General features: G+C 50.5%; 9 protein-coding genes across 9 annotated transcripts; 7 read left to right on the top strand and 2 right to left on the bottom strand.

Moving 5' to 3' along the window:
* Positions 1 to 405: 405 nt before the first annotated feature.
* Asppvi_009428 (putative C6 transcription factor) lies at positions 406 to 2,605 on the top strand (the record flags this gene model as incomplete). Its single annotated transcript, XM_043305284.1, has 2 exons — positions 406 to 855; positions 911 to 2,605. The coding sequence occupies 2 exons, from the start codon at positions 406 to 408 to the stop codon at positions 2,603 to 2,605; spliced, it is 2,145 nt and encodes a 714-aa protein (XP_043161219.1).
* Positions 2,606 to 3,422: 817 nt separating this feature from the next.
* On the top strand, positions 3,423 to 4,715 carry Asppvi_009427 (putative FAD-binding monooxygenase; the record flags this gene model as incomplete). The annotated part of the gene is made up of 1 exon (XM_043305283.1): positions 3,423 to 4,715. One exon carries the CDS (start codon positions 3,423 to 3,425, stop codon positions 4,713 to 4,715), a length of 1,293 nt encoding a protein of 430 aa, XP_043161218.1.
* Positions 4,716 to 5,324: 609 nt separating this feature from the next.
* On the top strand, positions 5,325 to 6,116 carry Asppvi_009426 (uncharacterized protein; the record flags this gene model as incomplete). The annotated part of the gene is made up of 1 exon (XM_043305282.1): positions 5,325 to 6,116. One exon carries the CDS (start codon positions 5,325 to 5,327, stop codon positions 6,114 to 6,116), a length of 792 nt encoding a protein of 263 aa, XP_043161217.1.
* Positions 6,117 to 6,838: 722 nt separating this feature from the next.
* Asppvi_009425 (hydrophobin family protein) lies at positions 6,839 to 7,385 on the top strand (the record flags this gene model as incomplete). The annotated part of the gene is made up of 3 exons (XM_043305281.1): positions 6,839 to 7,148; positions 7,196 to 7,284; positions 7,329 to 7,385. 3 exons carry the CDS (start codon positions 6,839 to 6,841, stop codon positions 7,383 to 7,385), a joined length of 456 nt encoding a protein of 151 aa, XP_043161216.1.
* Positions 7,386 to 7,495: 110 nt separating this feature from the next.
* Asppvi_009424 (glycoside hydrolase family 13 protein) lies at positions 7,496 to 9,292 on the bottom strand (the record flags this gene model as incomplete). Its single annotated transcript, XM_043305280.1, has 2 exons — positions 7,496 to 9,175; positions 9,221 to 9,292. The coding sequence occupies 2 exons, from the start codon at positions 9,290 to 9,292 to the stop codon at positions 7,496 to 7,498; spliced, it is 1,752 nt and encodes a 583-aa protein (XP_043161215.1).
* Positions 9,293 to 11,295: 2,003 nt separating this feature from the next.
* Positions 11,296 to 12,504, top strand: Asppvi_009423 (putative low-specificity L-threonine aldolase 1; the record flags this gene model as incomplete). Its single annotated transcript, XM_043305279.1, has 1 exon — positions 11,296 to 12,504. One exon carries the CDS (start codon positions 11,296 to 11,298, stop codon positions 12,502 to 12,504), a length of 1,209 nt encoding a protein of 402 aa, XP_043161214.1.
* Positions 12,505 to 12,506: 2 nt separating this feature from the next.
* On the top strand, positions 12,507 to 12,968 carry Asppvi_009422 (uncharacterized protein; the record flags this gene model as incomplete). The annotated part of the gene is made up of 3 exons (XM_043305278.1): positions 12,507 to 12,622; positions 12,645 to 12,844; positions 12,898 to 12,968. 3 exons carry the CDS (start codon positions 12,507 to 12,509, stop codon positions 12,966 to 12,968), a joined length of 387 nt encoding a protein of 128 aa, XP_043161213.1.
* A 917-nt stretch (positions 12,969 to 13,885) lies between these two features.
* Positions 13,886 to 14,791, bottom strand: Asppvi_009421 (fungal specific transcription factor domain-containing protein; the record flags this gene model as incomplete). The annotated part of the gene is made up of 1 exon (XM_043305277.1): positions 13,886 to 14,791. The coding sequence occupies one exon, from the start codon at positions 14,789 to 14,791 to the stop codon at positions 13,886 to 13,888; it is 906 nt and encodes a 301-aa protein (XP_043161212.1).
* A 1,583-nt stretch (positions 14,792 to 16,374) lies between these two features.
* Positions 16,375 to 17,469, top strand: Asppvi_009420 (intradiol ring-cleavage dioxygenase; the record flags this gene model as incomplete). The annotated part of the gene is made up of 1 exon (XM_043305276.1): positions 16,375 to 17,469. The coding sequence occupies one exon, from the start codon at positions 16,375 to 16,377 to the stop codon at positions 17,467 to 17,469; it is 1,095 nt and encodes a 364-aa protein (XP_043161211.1).
* Between the last annotated feature and the right edge of the window lie 298 nt (positions 17,470 to 17,767).

Genomic DNA, 17,767 nt, shown 5'->3' with positions numbered 1-17,767 from the left:
ATACCTCGCGTTAGTTATACAAAATCCGACCTTTCTGGACAGTAGTACTATGTCGAGAAGGCTGCCTCATTTGCTGCTCTCGTGTCGGAAACCCTGGACTTCCTTTGCGAGGAAATCCACTAATGTTAATCGGAGGATCGTCTATCTAGATTTCGTAATCATCGATCTAGAATCCGTCCGCGTAAATGACAGATCAGGCTACAGGATAGTCCCCGGACTTAAGTATGCAAGTTTCGGAGATATCGGCACCTTGTGACGTCCCATACTGTTTCGGAGATAACATTTAATCCTCCTCCGCCCATGAACGACGAAAGCAAAATCAGTTTTTTTGACTTTTGTGTCCGAGTCAATATGCCGACCTAACGAAACGAACGAGTCTTTGTTCTTGTCCGGTAACCTATACTAATGGCTGGGCCGACTGAACCCAGAAGACGCCGTCGCCCAGCGTTGTCCTGCGTAGAGTGTCGGCGGCGCAAGGTCAAATGCGACCGAAACAGCCCCTGCGGGCAATGCAGAGCATTTTGCACATATGGGGTAGCCCGCACCACAGGCTTAGAGAGACAGGCATCACAACGGTCACACGAACCGGTGGTGCAAGCAGCAGCCGACCAAGACGCGAGCGTACTACAACGGCCTGCCTCCAGGTCGCACAATCTATTAATTGACGAAAGCACTGTACCAGTGGTATCTATTGTGGCAGAGGGCCCTGCGCGATGCATCCCACAGGATCCGGACAGAACCCACAATATCCCGCAAATCTCTTCCACACCCCAAGCTCCTCCTCGCCCATTTCACGGCATCCTATCCAAGACAAGGGTCTTTGGTCACGGTCATTGGATGAGCTCGGTGCCTCTGGTACGTCGCCCAACTATGTGTAGAGTGGCTCCCGATCAATATTAACCAACCAAAGGTGGATGGCCTACCTTACAACAAAGACATGCCTTCTGAACGTTCTGGCGAACAGATCTCAGAGGCAATTGCCAAATGCAAACAATTGGCTCGAGATATTAAGAAGCAATTGCCGAGTCGGAGTCCACTTCCTACCAGTATCCATCAACTCCTCCCCGGCCGCGTGGTGCTCGACGAACTAGTGCGACTGTATTTCGACACGTTTGAAACATGCTACCGAATTCTCCACACTAAGTTGTTCAGAGCAGAATACGAGAGCTATCTGGGGGACCCTGAAACGGCAACGACACCTTTCAAGGTGAAACTTCTACTGGTCATAGCTATTGCCGCCCCATTGCACGGTGATGCCCAAGCCTATACTGAACTGGCTTCCAAAGCCAGATCATGGATCCATATCGCTCAAGGATGGCTTTCCGCGCCTTTTGAGAAGGATCGTTTGACTCTAGATGGGATTCAGATCCATTGCCTGCTTCTAATTGCTCGTCAAGTAAACCGGGTAGGAGCAGATCTGGCCTGGATTTCGGCCGGTTCATTAATCAGGATGGCCATGCAGATGGGCTTGCATCAAGATCCCAGCTGCCTAGGCGAGATGACTGTGCTTCAGAAGGAATTACGAAGGCGACTGTGGTATACAATCTTGGAGCTTAATGTACAGGCTGCGTTGGATTCAGGTATGGATCCCATGATGACAGCTGCAGACTATAATACCCAGCCACCATCCAACCTGGACGACGACGATTTGGTCGAGGCATTTGGAGAAGGCCCTACAGCCAAAGCAAGTTCCATATCCACCCAGACCTCGGTCCAGCGTCTGCTGGCGGACTCTCTGCCTTTAAGACTGGAAGCTACAAGAGTCATCAACAACTTGCAGGACGAACCTTCATATGACCAAGTTCTTCGTCTTGGGAATGAGCTGGCGTCAGTTTGCCGTAGTGCAACGATCTTCGTGGATCAACACATGTCAACTGAGCATGACATGCTGACTCATGAAGCACGTCGGTTCAAATATAATTTCTGCGCGCATTATCTGTGTCGCTTCCTCCTAAGTCTCCACTATCCGTACGCAATCCAGAGCAAAGGCAATCCTCTATACAGTTACTCCCAGAAACTGTGTCTCGAAGCTGCCCTTGACTTGGTTTCGCTCCTCGAGGACAAACTGTACCGTCGCTTGCTACTCTCTGGGGGTGGCATGTTTCGAGATATTATCACCCGGGGTGCCGTGGTCTTATTCCTGGAACTCATCACACAACTGGAAGCAAACAACTCTATATTATCAAAGCAGCGAAACCGTGCTCGCAGAGAGCCATTGCTGGAAGACGCGCGCAAGGTGGTGCAATATACGCATGATAGACTGTGGTATGGTGAAACAAACGTCAGAGGCTACCTTTTTGTCTGCATGGCAATGGCCCAAGTAGAGGCACTACTTGATGGACTTCCCGTCAAAGAAGCTGTAATCAATGCGGCCGGCCAGAGCTTGGCAGTATGCGGCCATATTTTGGAATCCATGGCGGCCAGTTCCCTCTCGACCAGTGCCAGTCCTCCAGATATTGCATCCTGGACATACGGGGATATGCTGGCTATGCCTACAATGGCCGATGCCGACTTGGACTTTCTGAGCAACGAGAACATCAATTTTGACCTTTCGGATCCTTATTTTGTTCAGCAATGGACAGATCAATCTTGGCTCCAGCATTAGTTAATGTAGAAGAGGAATCGAGACAAGGCGGCGGAGTGAATCCGGGAGGAACAGCAGAAGTACCCATTAGGAGCCGGGCCCAGGATGCAACGACAGATCACTTGTGATAGCGTCGTTATTTGGAAGGGACAGGGAGAGGAGCATACACTTGGGAGAAACGAGGTCGGATTCGGAAAGGAATTTTGCTTTCATTCTGTCATCTGTTGGTAAATAAGCAGATCTGCCGTGATTTTGTCGGATGGACTCTGGACAAGGTCAAGATTGGCGGGAGTGCATGTCCGATATATTTATAATCTTAAGCCCTGGCCATTTTGGTCTGGTACTCTAGGGAGAATGATCACCTTGCTAATATGGATGTGAGACTGCAATTTGAATTATGGGCGATCAACATTGCTCCGAACCGAGGACCACTCCCATGTCCTTCAATAGCATTAACAGACCATATTAAGCATACTTTCAGTAAGGATACGATCACCCACTACTGCCTGTTAGATTCTCTCTGTGTATGGGGAGCCGGAGAAAACTTCATTATCCCGAACGCTGCCGACGTCTCCGGCCCAAATTCTGATACCGAGACATGAGACCAGTAACGGAGATAAAGCTGCGATTTGCCTGTGACACTCTGTCCCACCCGGGACCGACGACTATTTCTACCTTGAAAGAGCATGGCCAGACCGGAGATATTATCCCCGTCAAGAGCAGACGGAATAATCGGATGGAGTATATATAGGCCCTATTTCCAGCTCCTTCAGTCGAACTTGGAACATCCTTGTCTTGGCTACAGATACATATCCTACCCTGTAGCACCGAGATAGCCATGGCACAGTTGAAGGTCCTCATCTGCGGTGCAGGCATTGCCGGCAACGCGCTTGCTTTCTGGCTTTCCAAAATGGGCCATGACGTGACGGTTATCGAGCGGTTCCCGGCCCTGCGCGCCACGGGCCTGCAAATCGATCTGCGGGGCCACGGGATCGAGGTCATGCGACGAATGGGGCTCGAGCCATCGTTCCGCGCGAAATCCGTTAAAGAGCAAGGCTTGGAAGTTGTTGATCGCTCTGGCAGACGAAGGGCCTATTTTCCGGCGAACAGGTCAGGCAAAGGGATACAGAGCTTCACCACCGACTTTGAGATATTAAGGGGCGATTTATGTCGGCTTCTTTACGACACCACGGTGAACCGTGTCAAGTACGTCTTCGGAACGAGTCTTGAAAGCATCAACGACAATGATGGCTTTGTCGAGGCCGTCTTCTCAGGTGGTGGGAAGGAAACTTATGATTTCATAGTCGGTGCGGACGGCCAGGGATCACGCACTCGCAGGTTGATCCTCGACTCTGACACTGCGGATCCTTTCCATTCCCTCGGGGTCTACATAGCGTATTTCACGCTCCCCCGGCCCAGCACAGGGGATCAATACCTTGCCTCTGTATATATCGCTCCTCAAAGGCGGTTTGTGGCCGTTCGCAGGCATAGTCCACGCCAGATTCAGGTGTACCTCGCCTGCAAGCCCGATTCGTGCAAGCCGAAGTCGGACCGACTGGGGAATGCCCAGAAGGGTGACGTCGTGGAAGAAAAGCATGGCTTTGCGGAGATCTTCCGCGGCGCAGGGTGGCAGACGGACGATATCCTCAAAGCACTCGAGCATGCTGACGACTTTTACTGCGAGCGACTCGGAGTGGTCAAGTTGGACTGTTGGTCCCGCGGCCGGGTGGTTCTTCTGGGAGATGCAGCATTTTGCCCGTCGGCAACCACTGGAATGGGCACCACCTGCAGCCTTGTTGGTGCTTATGTACTGGCTGGCGAGATAGGTAAACATTGCGGAGGAGGTTCTGGGGTGGATACTGATGGAAGTGCGATGAAAGGTGCTTTGTCCAGCGCGTTCAAAGCTTATGAACAAACGTTTCGGCCCTTCATTGACCAGGTCCAAAAGGGATTATCGGAGGGGTCTAGTTCTTGGGATCAGGTTCCATCGACATCCTTCGGTATTGCTGTCCTCTATTTTTTCTTGGCTATAGCCTCATTCTTCAGATTGGATGTCCTGGCAAAGTGGGTCCTCCGCGAAGATGTAAAGGGATGGGCACTCCCTGATTACGAGGAGATGATGTCTGGTTAAGTCTGAGGGATGATGTGGCTGTACTCGTGGCATGGCTGATTGAGTTCCCCTTCTGTATTTCAGTAGACGGAGGAAAGTACATTCGCATTTCGACGATTATATATGTAGAGCGCTGGTAGGGTAGAGGCGTAGAAATACATACAACCTATCCTCCATGGTTAAAATGACTTTTAACCAGCTGTTATCCAGAGTAGATATCAAAATAATGTTATAACATGGGCTGGTATAATGATAATTGCTATATATTCTCCTAGAAAGATTAGTTTTCTACAGGATACTAGAGAGGCGCAATACGGTCATTTAAGCGCCGGAGTCGGGGGAATACATGATTGGGGGATTGGAATCAGTCCGACCGAGACTAACATACGGACTGATGTATTTACCTATCAGTCGGGCAGACAGATCCTCCGTTATCGATGACGGGCTAAATCTTAGTTCCCGTGGCCGTGAACCAACCACTTGTTGCTCCGAGCCAGTCGTTCAGCCTTACCGTCAACTGGAGACCAGACAGGGCTGAAGTCATAAGTCTCATGACTATATTAATCACAGTCTCCCTCTTACGAGATTTTCTGACTCTACACAACCTCATACAAACACACTCCTCTCAAAATGGACTCCGAAAGAACCGCATATTTCGGCGCGACAGGCGGATGCACAAATGCATGTCTGGCCTTCTCCCTCCGGCAAGGCCTCAAAGCAGTCGCACTGGCACGCACACCCAAGAAATTGCACGATATGTTGCTGGCGCAAGGAATCAGCGAGGAAAGCATCAGCGCAAACCTGATTATCATCCAAGGCGATGTCACCGATGTCGCAGCCGTCAAGAAGACCTTGATGTCCGGAGATGAAAGAAAGCTTGTGGACAAGATTGTCTCTGGCATCGGGGCCAGTCCTTCGATGCAACTTTCCCTGACTACCCCGGTCAAAATGGATAATCCACATATCTGCGAGCAAGGGATCAAATCCATCATCGAAGCGCTAGGGGAGATATATGCAGAGTACCCGGACGAGCAACTGTGCAAACCTGTCATCACTGTTATCTCAACCACCGGCGTGGACGGTTCGCATGATGTGCCGTTTGGTTTCAAGTCGCTGTATTCCGTTCTCCTTGCAGTGCCACATAAAGATAAAAAGAAGCTGGAGGAGTTGGTCAAGGGCGATGAGCTGAAGGATGAATCGTCCAGGACTTTCAGTGGAGCAGTGATTGTTCGTCCGTCGTTGCTGGTCGGGGACCATAGAATTGCTAGGATTGGGTCAAAGAAGCTCCGGGTGGGAACAGAGGAGAATCCATCCATTGGGTATACAGTGAATCGTGCCCGTGTCGGGCAATGGATTTTTGAGGAAATTGTCAACAAGACAGAGGTTGACTGGGTGGGAAAGGCTGTGACTTTGACTTATTGATGAGGGTTCTGTGTGCTTTTTGTTTTGATCTGTTGTCCTAAAGATACTCCGTTTGTACTGCGCCTTAGGTTATAGTTTACTCCAATTAATTGAGAATTTATCGTGAAAATAACTAGGAATCTATAAGCGCTGTCCGGCTCACCAGGCAGCAAATAAGCATGGTATAATACGTAAATTCAGAGACTAAAAAGGCTATCTCACCAGGTAAACAGAATGGTCGAGTATTATGCTGATTCCAAATAGCTTCTATTTAAGTTGAGTAGTGCATTCCAGTCAGCCAGTCACAAGGGTTTTGCCGTTCCTGCATGCCCTAGATCCCCTGGAATATTACCGCTGTATAGCAATAATTCTCCTTCTTATTACTGACAGGCTCGTTTTGGCGCCAAAATTTGACTGCATAATAGAATCCATACAGCATATACGAAGGTTAACGAATTCATGCTCTTGGCCGCTTTATCCATTAGATTCGGCGTACGGTACACGCTCTGAATGTCTTCAGGAATCGAGAAGAGGAATGTCAGGAATGGCCGAATTTTGGTTACACAGGTGTGAAGAATCCCGTCGTGATCTGGAATGTTTTGATCATTTTATTTGGTCTAGCCTTGTCAACACTTGCCGACTTATCTACCTTTTGTCTGCTGCTGAGGCAGTCACATCATCACTATCAGCAAATCGTAGAGACCTTTCCTCTTCACTCAGAATTTATCAGTTTCTTTGTCACCATGAGATTGACCCTGAGCATCGCAGCCTTCACTCTCATCACCTCGGTGACTGCCCGTCCGTCCCACCACATCATTCCACGAGGCGAGCCGCAGTTTCCGCTGCTCGATCCTGGGATGACGATCAAAGAAGCTGCACGCAAATGTGGCGACGAAGCGCAGCTCTCCTGCTGCGGCCGAGTCGTCAAAGGTGACGATCGAACCTCGGTCGACGAGGGAATTGGCTCTGGACTTTTGAGCAACCTCGCCGGGGGTGGTTCAGGAGTCAGCGGCATTTTGGCTTTTGATCAATGTTCCAAGTTGGATGCTCAAAGTGAGTAGTCTAAAATGTTCCACTCGTGCAATGGCTAACAGTTGCAGTTGCTGTGATTATTCTACCTATCCAAGATGTGCTCAACCAGCACTGCAAGCAGAATGTGGCTTGTTGCCAGAGAAATCCCGCTGATTCGGTATGCATCCGGCATTATCGGTGGATAGCTGCTAACAGATTTAGTCTTCATCTGGCGTCGCTGCCAGTCTGCCGTGCATTGCTTTGGGATCCGTTGCGTAAGCCTTTAATGATATATGCGCGAAGTTGGGTTACGTGGGGACTGTCGTCTTTAATCTTTCTTGATTTCGTTGCGGTCTAATAGCGGATTATTCCTATATGATATGCTCAATTCACGATACGTAGATCCTCCCCTCGTAGGGCTGTAATGTGCCCAATGCCGAGGGCGGATAGTTGCTGACCAAAAGCCTCATCGCCCCTGCCATGCTGGCTTGGGTGAGTGGCTGAGGTGACGAGGTGAAATTCAAGGCAACCAAGGCCCGCTTCTCCTCCCTCGACTTGACAAAGCAAAAGGTCTCGAGATTCTCAAAGTCCACGACCTCAAACGCACCGTGGATGAATAGCTCAGAGTACTCCTTGCGCAGCCGCAGTACCCTCTTCCAGAACGAAAGCACACTCTGGGGATCAGACTCTTGCTTCTTCACGTTGATCTCTCTATACAAATCGTGAGTGCGCATCCACGGTTTCCCCGTCGTGAATCCCGCATTGGGAGAATCATCCCATTGCATCGGCAGTCGGGCATGATCTCTCGCCAGAATTCGCAGTCCGTCCATGATGCGCTCTGGTCTGCTCGGATCGGTGCCATTTGCAGCCTGGCGCTGGGCCTCCCGATAGTATCCTAGCCCTTCAATGTCCTTATACTCATCGATCGACCACTCCCGCGGCGCATTAATCATCCCGATTTCCTGCCCCTGATACAAGAACAATGTTCCGGTCATGGCCACCATCATCAGCGCCAGCATCTTCGCGGAGCGTCCTCGGAATCCAGGGTCATCGGATCCGAATCGTGACACCGACCTGCCGTTGTCGTGGTTCTCACAGAAGGCCGTCGTCCACCCGTCCGTGCCCTCGACGAAAGACTGCCACTTGCCAACGATGGCCTTCATCTCGGTGAGCTTCCACGGCTGGAGAATATACTTGTCTTCCAGGCTGTTGCCCATACCAATATGGCCAATATCCAAATGAAAGACCATGCTCAGCTGCTTCGCAGACGTACCAACGTACTTGAGCACATCTTTCGGGTCGGGCGTATTCGCCAGCTCGCCGACGGTCATCACGTCGCCATACGGCGCCAGGGCTTCATCGTACATTTCGCGCAGAAACTCGTGGATCCGCGGACCATTGCACCACATCTCCACCGCCGGCTGGATATAGCTCTTCCGGTCAGTGATAGGGGCGTCGGGGAAATCCGTCCGCTTGCTATACTTATTGACGGTGTCGACGCGGAAGCCATCCACCCCCTTGTCAAGCCAGAACCGAATCGCGCTGTTATAGATGGCTTCTCGCGTGGCGCGGTTGTCCCAGTTCAAGTCTGGCTGCTCCTTCGCGTACAGGTGCAGGTAATACTCCTGCGTGTGCTCGTCCCACGTCCACGTACTCCCGGCGAAGTAGCCCCTGTAGTTTGTTGGCGGAAGCCGATTGCCCTGCTCGTCGTACCGGGCTGGCCGCCAGAAATACCAGTCGCGTTTCTCGTTGTTCCTGCTGCTGCGACTTTCCTTGAACCAGGCGTGCTCGTCGCTGGTGTGATTCGCCACTAAATCGAGGATGAGCTTCATCCCGCGCTTGTGGCACTCATCAATCAGCTTTTCGACGTCCTCAACAGTTCCGTACGCCGGTAGCACTTTTTCATAGTCGGAAATGTCGTAGCCCATGTCGTGCATCGGGGAATCGTAGTGCGGTGACAGCCATACTACGTCGACTCCCAGTGAATGGAGATACGGGATCTTCAAGATGAGACCGGGAATATCACCCCATCCGTCGCCGTTGGAATCTTTGAATGATGCGGGGTATACCTGGCCGTGTCAGCTGTGCATGGGGTATCGGTGAAGGAAGAGTACCTGGTAGACCGTGGCCTCCTTCCACCAGTTGTTGGTCCCTGTGGGGACGGCTGTTGTAGCATGTGGTGACATACTTGGGCTCCAACTAAAGTTCTACACATTCGTTGTTTCCCTGAGTTATGTGGCGTTCATTTGACTATTTATTTGAGGAGATTGTCTGGGCTATTCGATCTCTCCGACTTGCATCCGCATCAGCTCCGAATAGAGTCCGCCCCACAATCTGGACGTGGGGGATCATATCTAGTCTCGCAGAGAACGTTCTGATAACAATTAGACAGCTGCGTAATTCATTCTTCCGCATTAGAAAGACTCCTCCGGTTCGCCATTAGTTGAATCGCGGGGCAGCGTCCGCCAAACTACTCTTTCGTCCTGGCGACGGTAAGGGCGCCAGCTCGATGATCATTATGTATGATCGTTCACTCTTCCGTTCGCCCAGCTCCTGACTCGCCTTGGACGTTTCGAGATAATGCCCTTTGCCGAGACCATGATATGATGGATCAATCCATCAACACCGAGGGATTTATCTAAATGACCGATATTTGATTTCACCGAGCCTGCATGCGACTAATGCCATTACTGGTAAAACAAGATAGACCTAACTAGCTAGGGCACCAAACTGACGAGAACATCTGCGCTGCTATGCTGCTGTACCGCTTCCCAGTTGCGTCCCGGTCTCACGGTAAACCGTTACTAAACGCAAAACGGGGGTGTATGAGCGCCTCTGCTATGGCCTCGCCATTCCGACCCAGGATATGTCCGCCGGGAAGCGATGGCCAGAAAGCGATGATGGGAAGCTGTCGCTATCCACCTTTTAACAGAGCAAACGACATGTTCTACTTTCTCAACCCCATTCGAATGTAAGCTGCTTCAGAAGAACTTGAATACATGATCATCTACGGGAGGAAAGAGTCAAGGGAGAATCTAGATCGTTGTTGAGCAGTTCCACTAACATTATCTCACCTCCAGTAACAATCCAGGCCCCTGAGAAGAACCAGGCAAAGCTATCTAAACATATAGATTTGCTTACACCAAAGCTGCAGCTGAATCTTCAATGGATACTTGCATATAATTAAATCGCCGCTGAGCACCTGGCTATGGTGAATGAAATATTAGTCAGATCAGGGAACATACATACATACTAGTATGTCTTCCGTCCAATACAAGCTTGCAGTAGCTTATATTATCAAGGTACCTTATACTTATATCAAACTGTCTTTGCTTTAGCTCATCTGTTCTAATTTGGTGATTAGCTCGCCGTCGGAATGCGGCCAGCTTGGACCGAGGAACTGGCGGGTTGATGGTCATCAATGCGTACTGCGTCTTGAAACACAGACCAAGGAGTCTAACAGTCTAACATCTAGTCCACCTGCAATGAAAGCGAGTGGAGGTCACCCCTGCAATAAGACCAATCTTAAGTTATGGCAACATATGAACCAAGAAGTTCGCAAGAGCACGCCGCCCCGTACTTGCACTTGATTTGCGATTTTCTTACTATCTATAAATATGTGGTACTTTTGGGGCGTTTAGATCCTTGCAGAGGGGTTGTGCTCGAGCTAATCGGCATTGGGCTCATTCCGGAGTGGATTCTTATGGCACTAGGTATTTTCCAATTCTGGCTACGTCGTGCTTTTTGGATATACAAGATAAGCCCACATTGCTTTATGCGAAACCGGATGAGCGCTTGGAGAAGACTTTGGAGGCGGGACATCCGTGACATCCTCCCTACATGCAGGCGACTTGCTCCTCCTCGGGAAACTGTTGAAATGGCAACATATTCCGAACATATTCCGACGGAAAAGTACTAGTCCCCTGAACTTCGACAATTGTACTTCCAGAGGACCGCATTGCACAACACTCAAGCGCGCATGTGGATGTCTGGATCTGGATATGTCTAGCCAAGCTAGAGGTATAAGTGTTCAGACACAGGCTATGAAGGACCCCTTTTGCCGGGAGTATAAATTTCACCCACGACTTCTCCACGCCTCCTTTCTCGACTGACAGGCCTATCTCCTCTTTATCCCCTACGACTTCCAAGCAACAAGGCCAGCAGTATCTGGATCGCATCAAGCTTTACAATGGCTGCGCAAATCATTGACTTGAAGGAGCGACAACAGCTTCCTCAGGCCGATGCTTCCAGCGGCTTCGCATCGTCCAGCGGCCTCAAGGCTGAGACCAGCCAACACCAGCTTAAGATTCCAGATGCTCTGCGAGAGGCCCTTTCTTCTTCTGATTTAGCGTGGTCGCATTCCAATGAGTCATCAAACGACTTCCGGTCGGATAGTTACACAAAGCCTTCATTGCCGATGCTAGAGGCTATCATTGCTACGAGTCTCGGGGACGGCGACACAGACGAGGACGTGGTAACTCGCTCCTTGGAGGAGTATATTGCCGACTTGGTGGGCCACGAAGCCTCTCTTCTGGTGGCCTCAGGTACGATGGGTAACCTGGTGGCTCATCAAGCGGCCCTCAAGACCCCGCCTTATTCCATCCTGGCCGACGCTCGAGGCCACTTTCATACTTTCGAGTGCGGCGGCGCGTCCTATCTTACCGGCGTTTCTGTCCGGCAGGCCTTTCCTTCGAATGGCCATCACCTTACATTGGAGGACGTAAAGCGCCAGGCTACAATGGGGGAGTCAATATACGAAGTCCCCACCAGGATCATCAGCCTGGAGAACACCCTCAACGGCACCATTATGCCCCTCTCCGATGTTCGCGCCATCTCTCAGTGGGCGCACGCACAAAACCCGCCCATTCACCTGCACCTGGATGGTGCTCGCGTCTGGGAAGCAGTCGCCGCCGGAGCGTTCACTCTACGGGAGATTGGGGAGTATTTCGACAGCATCCAATTATGCTTCACCAAAGGGGTTGGAGCACCTCTTGGCAGCATCGTCACTGGGAGCTCCGCCTACATCAAACGTGCACGATGGAGTCGCAAGCTTCTTGGAGGTGGAATGCGCGCCACTGGGCTCATCGCCGCGTCGGCAAGAGTAGCCATCGACGATGTTTTCTTTGGTGGGAAGATGAAAGCAGCTCAGGGGAAGGCCAAGTACGCCTCAGATCTTTGGGAAGAGCTTGGCGGAAAGCTTGCAGTCCCGACCGAGACAAATATTGTCTGGCTCGATCTTCCGGCGTCTGGCCTCAAGTATGAGGATTTCTACCCCGTTGCTAAGAACTTCGACCTCAAATTTCGAGATCTCCAACCGGGACGTCTCGTTTTTCACTACCAGATTTCCGACAGTGCATTGGCAAGACTCGCCGACTTTTTCCGGGCAGTCCTGCTCTAACCATGTTCGCCCAGATACACAGCAATGGTCCGATGCCTACGGAGGACAGGGTTGGTGGATACGCAATTGCATCGGCCAGACTTGTTGGGCGGGTTGCGGCCATTCTCCTTCTACGAGGGTAAGTGGAATGTGCTATGCAGGGACACCGAGTGCGAAGTCATCCCAATGTGTCGGGGTCAGGCTATGGCGATTGCGGCGTGGGCGCCTTTGGGTCAGGGGCGGTTCAAGACAGCGGAGGCCCGCGAGGCGGCGCATACTGGTGGACGCTCGGTCCAGATGAACGAGGATGAAGTTAAAGTCTCTGAGGCGCTCAAAGCAGTTGCGAAGCTGATGAAGACGAGTTTGCATGCTGTGGTATTGTTCTCACTGTATGCAGTCACAGTCACTGACTAGTGCGGGCTTTCGCTTATATCCTGCACAAGTCGCCTTACGTCTACCCCATTATTGGACAGCGAAAGGCCTAGCGCTTTCTGGCAAACATTGAAGCTCTCAATGTTGAGCTGTCCAGGGAGGACATGGACAAGATTGATACAGCTGTATCGTTCGATCCAGGGTTCTCGATGCGTTCCATCTTCCATGACAAGCCCTACAACTTGAATTTGACTGCTGCCGATGTTACTGATACTCCCCTTTCAGCACACTTTCATTCCCCCTTTCATCAACAGCCACTCAGGCCACACAAGGATATTTGACGTGGTAGCTCGATATCCGGTGGGCTTCTATGATGCTATTGAATGTACATCAACCGCTAAGGTCATGGACAAGCTTCCCGTTTTGTATAGAGATGGGATGGCCTTGCCGGCAGACAGCTATATGGTCTATTCAAGGAGCGATGATGGCATTGAAAGTTTGTCATTTATAGAGGAAAAGCTCATATAGTTAACCACGGGAAATGCGCTCATTAAATGCTAGGATATGGCTGGGAGCGGTTATTGAGATAAGTGGATATCAAGCTAATTTATATCGTTAGGCGTGAGCATTACAGTCAAGGTACAAAGGGACCTAGTAGGAATATACTGTGTTTGAATGCTGACGCGCGGCTCGAGAAAAATACTTCGTCTGCTGGCAACTACTTGATGGAATACCATCGATTAGTGTACTTTCGATGCTGCCTGTTTTGCGAGAAATATCAATCTCCGAACGAGGCCCGCAGTGAAGAAAAAGGGCGCGAAACGTCTTGTGGCTCGTGACTCATGGTCAAGGTCAGTAAATATCTCTACTACATTTTCCAGGAGCTGTAGATCACTGCCGAAAGTCGGTGCATCGGTGTTGGTGATCAAATGCCGGAACAGAGAGAAAACGGCAGTTAATATGAACTGAGCATGGATCCTCGAGGTAAAGTCAGCCCACCAGGAGGGAGATAGGTTGTGCTTGCATGAACCTACCAAAAAGTATGCCAGTTAAGAAAATCGCGTATGCCGTATATATAAAGCAGCATGGATCGTGATTCCTGGTAGAAGAGCTCTGCACTGGAGGGTAGGAAGGACCACTCCTGGGGAGAAGGCTGGCTGCAAGCACTCACTGCGCTGTGGATTTTGCCCAGGCAAAAGTAGTACTCCAGGTGCAAGTTGACACCTCGTAAGCTCAGATCATGAAACGAGTAATTGCGCGCGTTTTCGGTTGCAAACAAATCAGGCCAACAGCTATCAGGGAAGCTCGACTTCAGATCATGTAGTTCCTGATCTAGTGCGCGGATGTACTGAAGGCGCCTGGCTTCTGGCTGTGCCCGGCCATAGTCAGAATACAGGAGACGATACACTTTCGACTTGATCAAGGAAAGACGAATGTCCGAGGGAAATAGAAGCTCTTGAGATGACAAAGGTTTGATGAAGAATTGCTGATCTGAAGACGATAGGACGTAGTTTTCGGGCAGTTGCAGGTCGCAATCCTCGTCTTTCATCAAGGGAGGGTAACCAAAGCGGATTGCCATGTCTTTATCAAGACCATAGCAGAGCCAGAACACAGCCCGCAGATGTCTTCCTTCTGCCTCGTGGATGACACAATACCGGTTCCCTCCAAGACTATACAACATCCGAACAGCCATGGCCAGTAATAATGACGCCGATCTCGCCTGACCGATAGGGAGAATATAGGAGAACTGACCATTAGGAACAGACTCAAGTGATTTGTGGTGGAGGTAACCTACCAGTATAACGACAGTCTCTAAAGTTCGCAGGCTAATCTCTTCCATCAAGACTTGGGGCAGCAGTGTCAGCACCGTTTGCATATAAGCATCAGGGTCAGCATCAGCAAACGCAGGATCAAGACGGTGCATTTGCGTCACCATTGCAGTGAGTGCAATGAGGCACGCTACATTGGCAGTAGGAGTTGAGCTCGGCGGGTCATTGAGGATACTTGAATCGAGCAATTCTTCCAATGCATGAGTATTAACGAGAGGGAACACGGAGTATAGCCCAGCTTTTGCGAAATGGTGTATACAGCGTCGTATTAACTCAACTGGTGGCCATTTTTGAGACACGATTCTTTTCGATTTTGCGGGAGCCTGCATCTTGAATGATCACGATAGATGGTATAAGAGCCGATCAACGTCGAAATGTGAGCCAGTCTGTTGGTGAACAACAGAAGAAAACGACGCTCTTTGGGCGGATTGAGTCATTCCCATCCCGCAGTGCGCAAGGTGCCATTGAAACATGCTTAGTGCCGTGTCGCAATCGTATAGATCTGGGAGATAGTCGACGGCCAGATTTTGAAGAGGGAAATATTCCGGACATGCTGATTGACGCGATTTTTTGCTGCTGTTCTCAGCCGCTATCAAAGCTTCGAACTCCTGGATTCGTGCTTCAGCTTCGGCAAGCCGGCTGAAGAGATGTGAGTCTTACGGAAGATTAGACGAGATCTCATTTCTTACGTCTTAGCATCTTTTCGTGGCGGCGGCGAGCTTTCAGTAAAAATACAAGGCACGGACGCAAGACGACAGGTCTCACAGGCCGGCTTAGCATTGTCACACCGGATCTGTCAATCAATTGTGGTGACGGTGAGTGGCTGGTGCCTTCTGGTACGCGAGTATAGGTCTAGATTGTCTTCTACGTACCTTTCTCTGTCGACACAAATCACAAGCAGTCCGTACCCTCCCACCCCGTCGAAAGGGAAGCAATCCACTCATTCTGACCAATATCAACCTGGAGATTGCGTACACAGGTCCAATAGGTCACCGGCAAGTGGCTATGCCGTCGGATTTTGCTGAGAAATCGGAAATCGTTAATTCCAGCCTATATAGAGAGGTACTGTAGGTTATAAAAGGCATCCAGTAAAATCGACGAGTTGATGAGTCATCGGGAATGATCTTGCTCCGCAAGTACGTAGTATACGACTACGGAGTACGTCGCCTATATCCATGATCACCGTTTCAGGCTTCCAAGATGGGAAAATGCACTTGCAGATCGGGATCCATGGACGAATCTTGGCGGAGCCTTGGCAGAAATGCTCATTGAAACAGCTAATTGTTCCGGATCTACTCCGTACCTGTCAAGGTACCCCGGCCATTACTTTGCCATTCTTGCGATTCGTCAGCTCTGTTTCCAACCGAGAGGCTGCTAAGCGTAGCGAAAAGTGGCACTGCTCTAGGTTCACTGTCCTATCAAATATCAACTTTGATTCAATGCTGTTTCTGCTCCTGATTAGAGTTGTCTCTGTCGGTCTCAGATCAGAGTGACTGACGACAGTGATGACGAGTCATCATGACCATGAGCACAGTTACGGACACTACTCCTTCAAAAGGCACTCTTGGCTTCACGAAGAGAGAGATATAAAGTCTCCCTGCGCTATCAAGAATGAAAAGCTTCAACCACATCTTAAGCAAGAACAAGCGAGCAGACACCCTGTGCTCTCTTCTCTCTCCTGTCTTCGGCAATGCATCTCTCCCAACTTGGAAAGCTGGCTGTTGTGGCCATGGCTGGGCTTGCAATTGCTCATCCAGGTGCTCACGAGCCTAGCTCCTATACCCACCTAGCCAAGCGAACCTTTCTTCACAACGCCCGACGAAGCCTGGACAAGTGTGCTGACCACCTTGAGCGAAGGGGAGTTCTTGCCCGTGCTGAAGCTCGCCGTGCTGCCTTGCTGGACAAGTACAAAAAGCGATCCCTTGCAGTTCGTGACACAGACAAAGTGGTGAACACTTCCCACCATTCCAATTTGGACGTGTCGGCCAACACCCCCGAGACAGAGCTCTTTTCCAAGAACCCAGTCTGCATTCTGGCTCCCGAGGGCGAAATTGGACCTTTTTGGGTCAAGGGCGAATTGATCCGGCATGATATATCTGATGGCCAGGCAGGCATCCCCATCATCATCGACGGTCAGTTCATCGACATCAACACCTGCGAGCCCATCTCAGGCCTTTACTGGGATGTCTGGAACTGCAATGCCACCGGTGTCTATTCCGGCGTCCAGAGCAGCATGAATGGCAATGGCGATGACGCCTCGAATCTCGACAAGACCTTCTTGCGCGGCATCCAGAAAACCGATGCGGATGGAGTGGCAGGCTTCAAGACCGTGTTTCCCGGACATTATTCTGGCCGTGCAACGCATGTTCACGTCGTCGCGCATCTTAATGCAACGCTGCTGCCTAACAATACGTTGACCGGCGGCTACGTGCCTCACATCGGTCAGCTGTTCTTTGACCAGGATCTGATCTATGAAGTCGAGGCGACCTACCCCTACAACACCAGCACCATTTCCATTACCAAGAATGCAGATGACCACGTTGTCCAAGCCGAGACCGAGGATAGCAACTCTGATCCGTTCTTTGAGTATGCCTATCTTGGTGACTCCATTGAAGACGGCCTTCTTGCCTGGGTCACCCTGGGAGTCAACGTTACGGCCAACTATGACTCGGCTGTGTCATACGCTGCTACCCTTACATCTGATGGTGGTGTCGCAAACGACGAAAGTAGCGCTGCAGGTGACCAGACTCCCTCCGGCTCCGCCGGTGCAAAGCCGTCGGCATAAGAGTAGTTCCTCGCAGCCCATGGAAATGAAGCTTCCAGACTGCCTACTTCTAGACCAAATCCTTGCAAACATCTGGAGGTCACTTTCATGTGCCTATAGTTCTTTGTTTTCCAAATATTTCCATTATTCCATACTGTAACCCACATAGTCTTTCCTTCAATGCAGTCACTGTTCTCAAGCTACCTTCCGTAACCGTGCATTCTTCCAAGATTAATCGTATTCCGCCTTCCTTTATCCTTGCTATCAATAGCATACCCATTAGCCGCGGCCTATGGGTGGTTGTATAAGGGTCAGAGGC

The sequence above is a fragment of the Aspergillus pseudoviridinutans genome (assembly GCF_018340605.1).
Source record: "Aspergillus pseudoviridinutans IFM 55266 DNA, scaffold_7, whole genome shotgun sequence".
In the NCBI taxonomy this organism is placed as follows: domain Eukaryota; kingdom Fungi; phylum Ascomycota; class Eurotiomycetes; order Eurotiales; family Aspergillaceae; genus Aspergillus; species Aspergillus pseudoviridinutans.
This window is presented reverse-complemented; position numbering and strand designations above follow the sequence as displayed.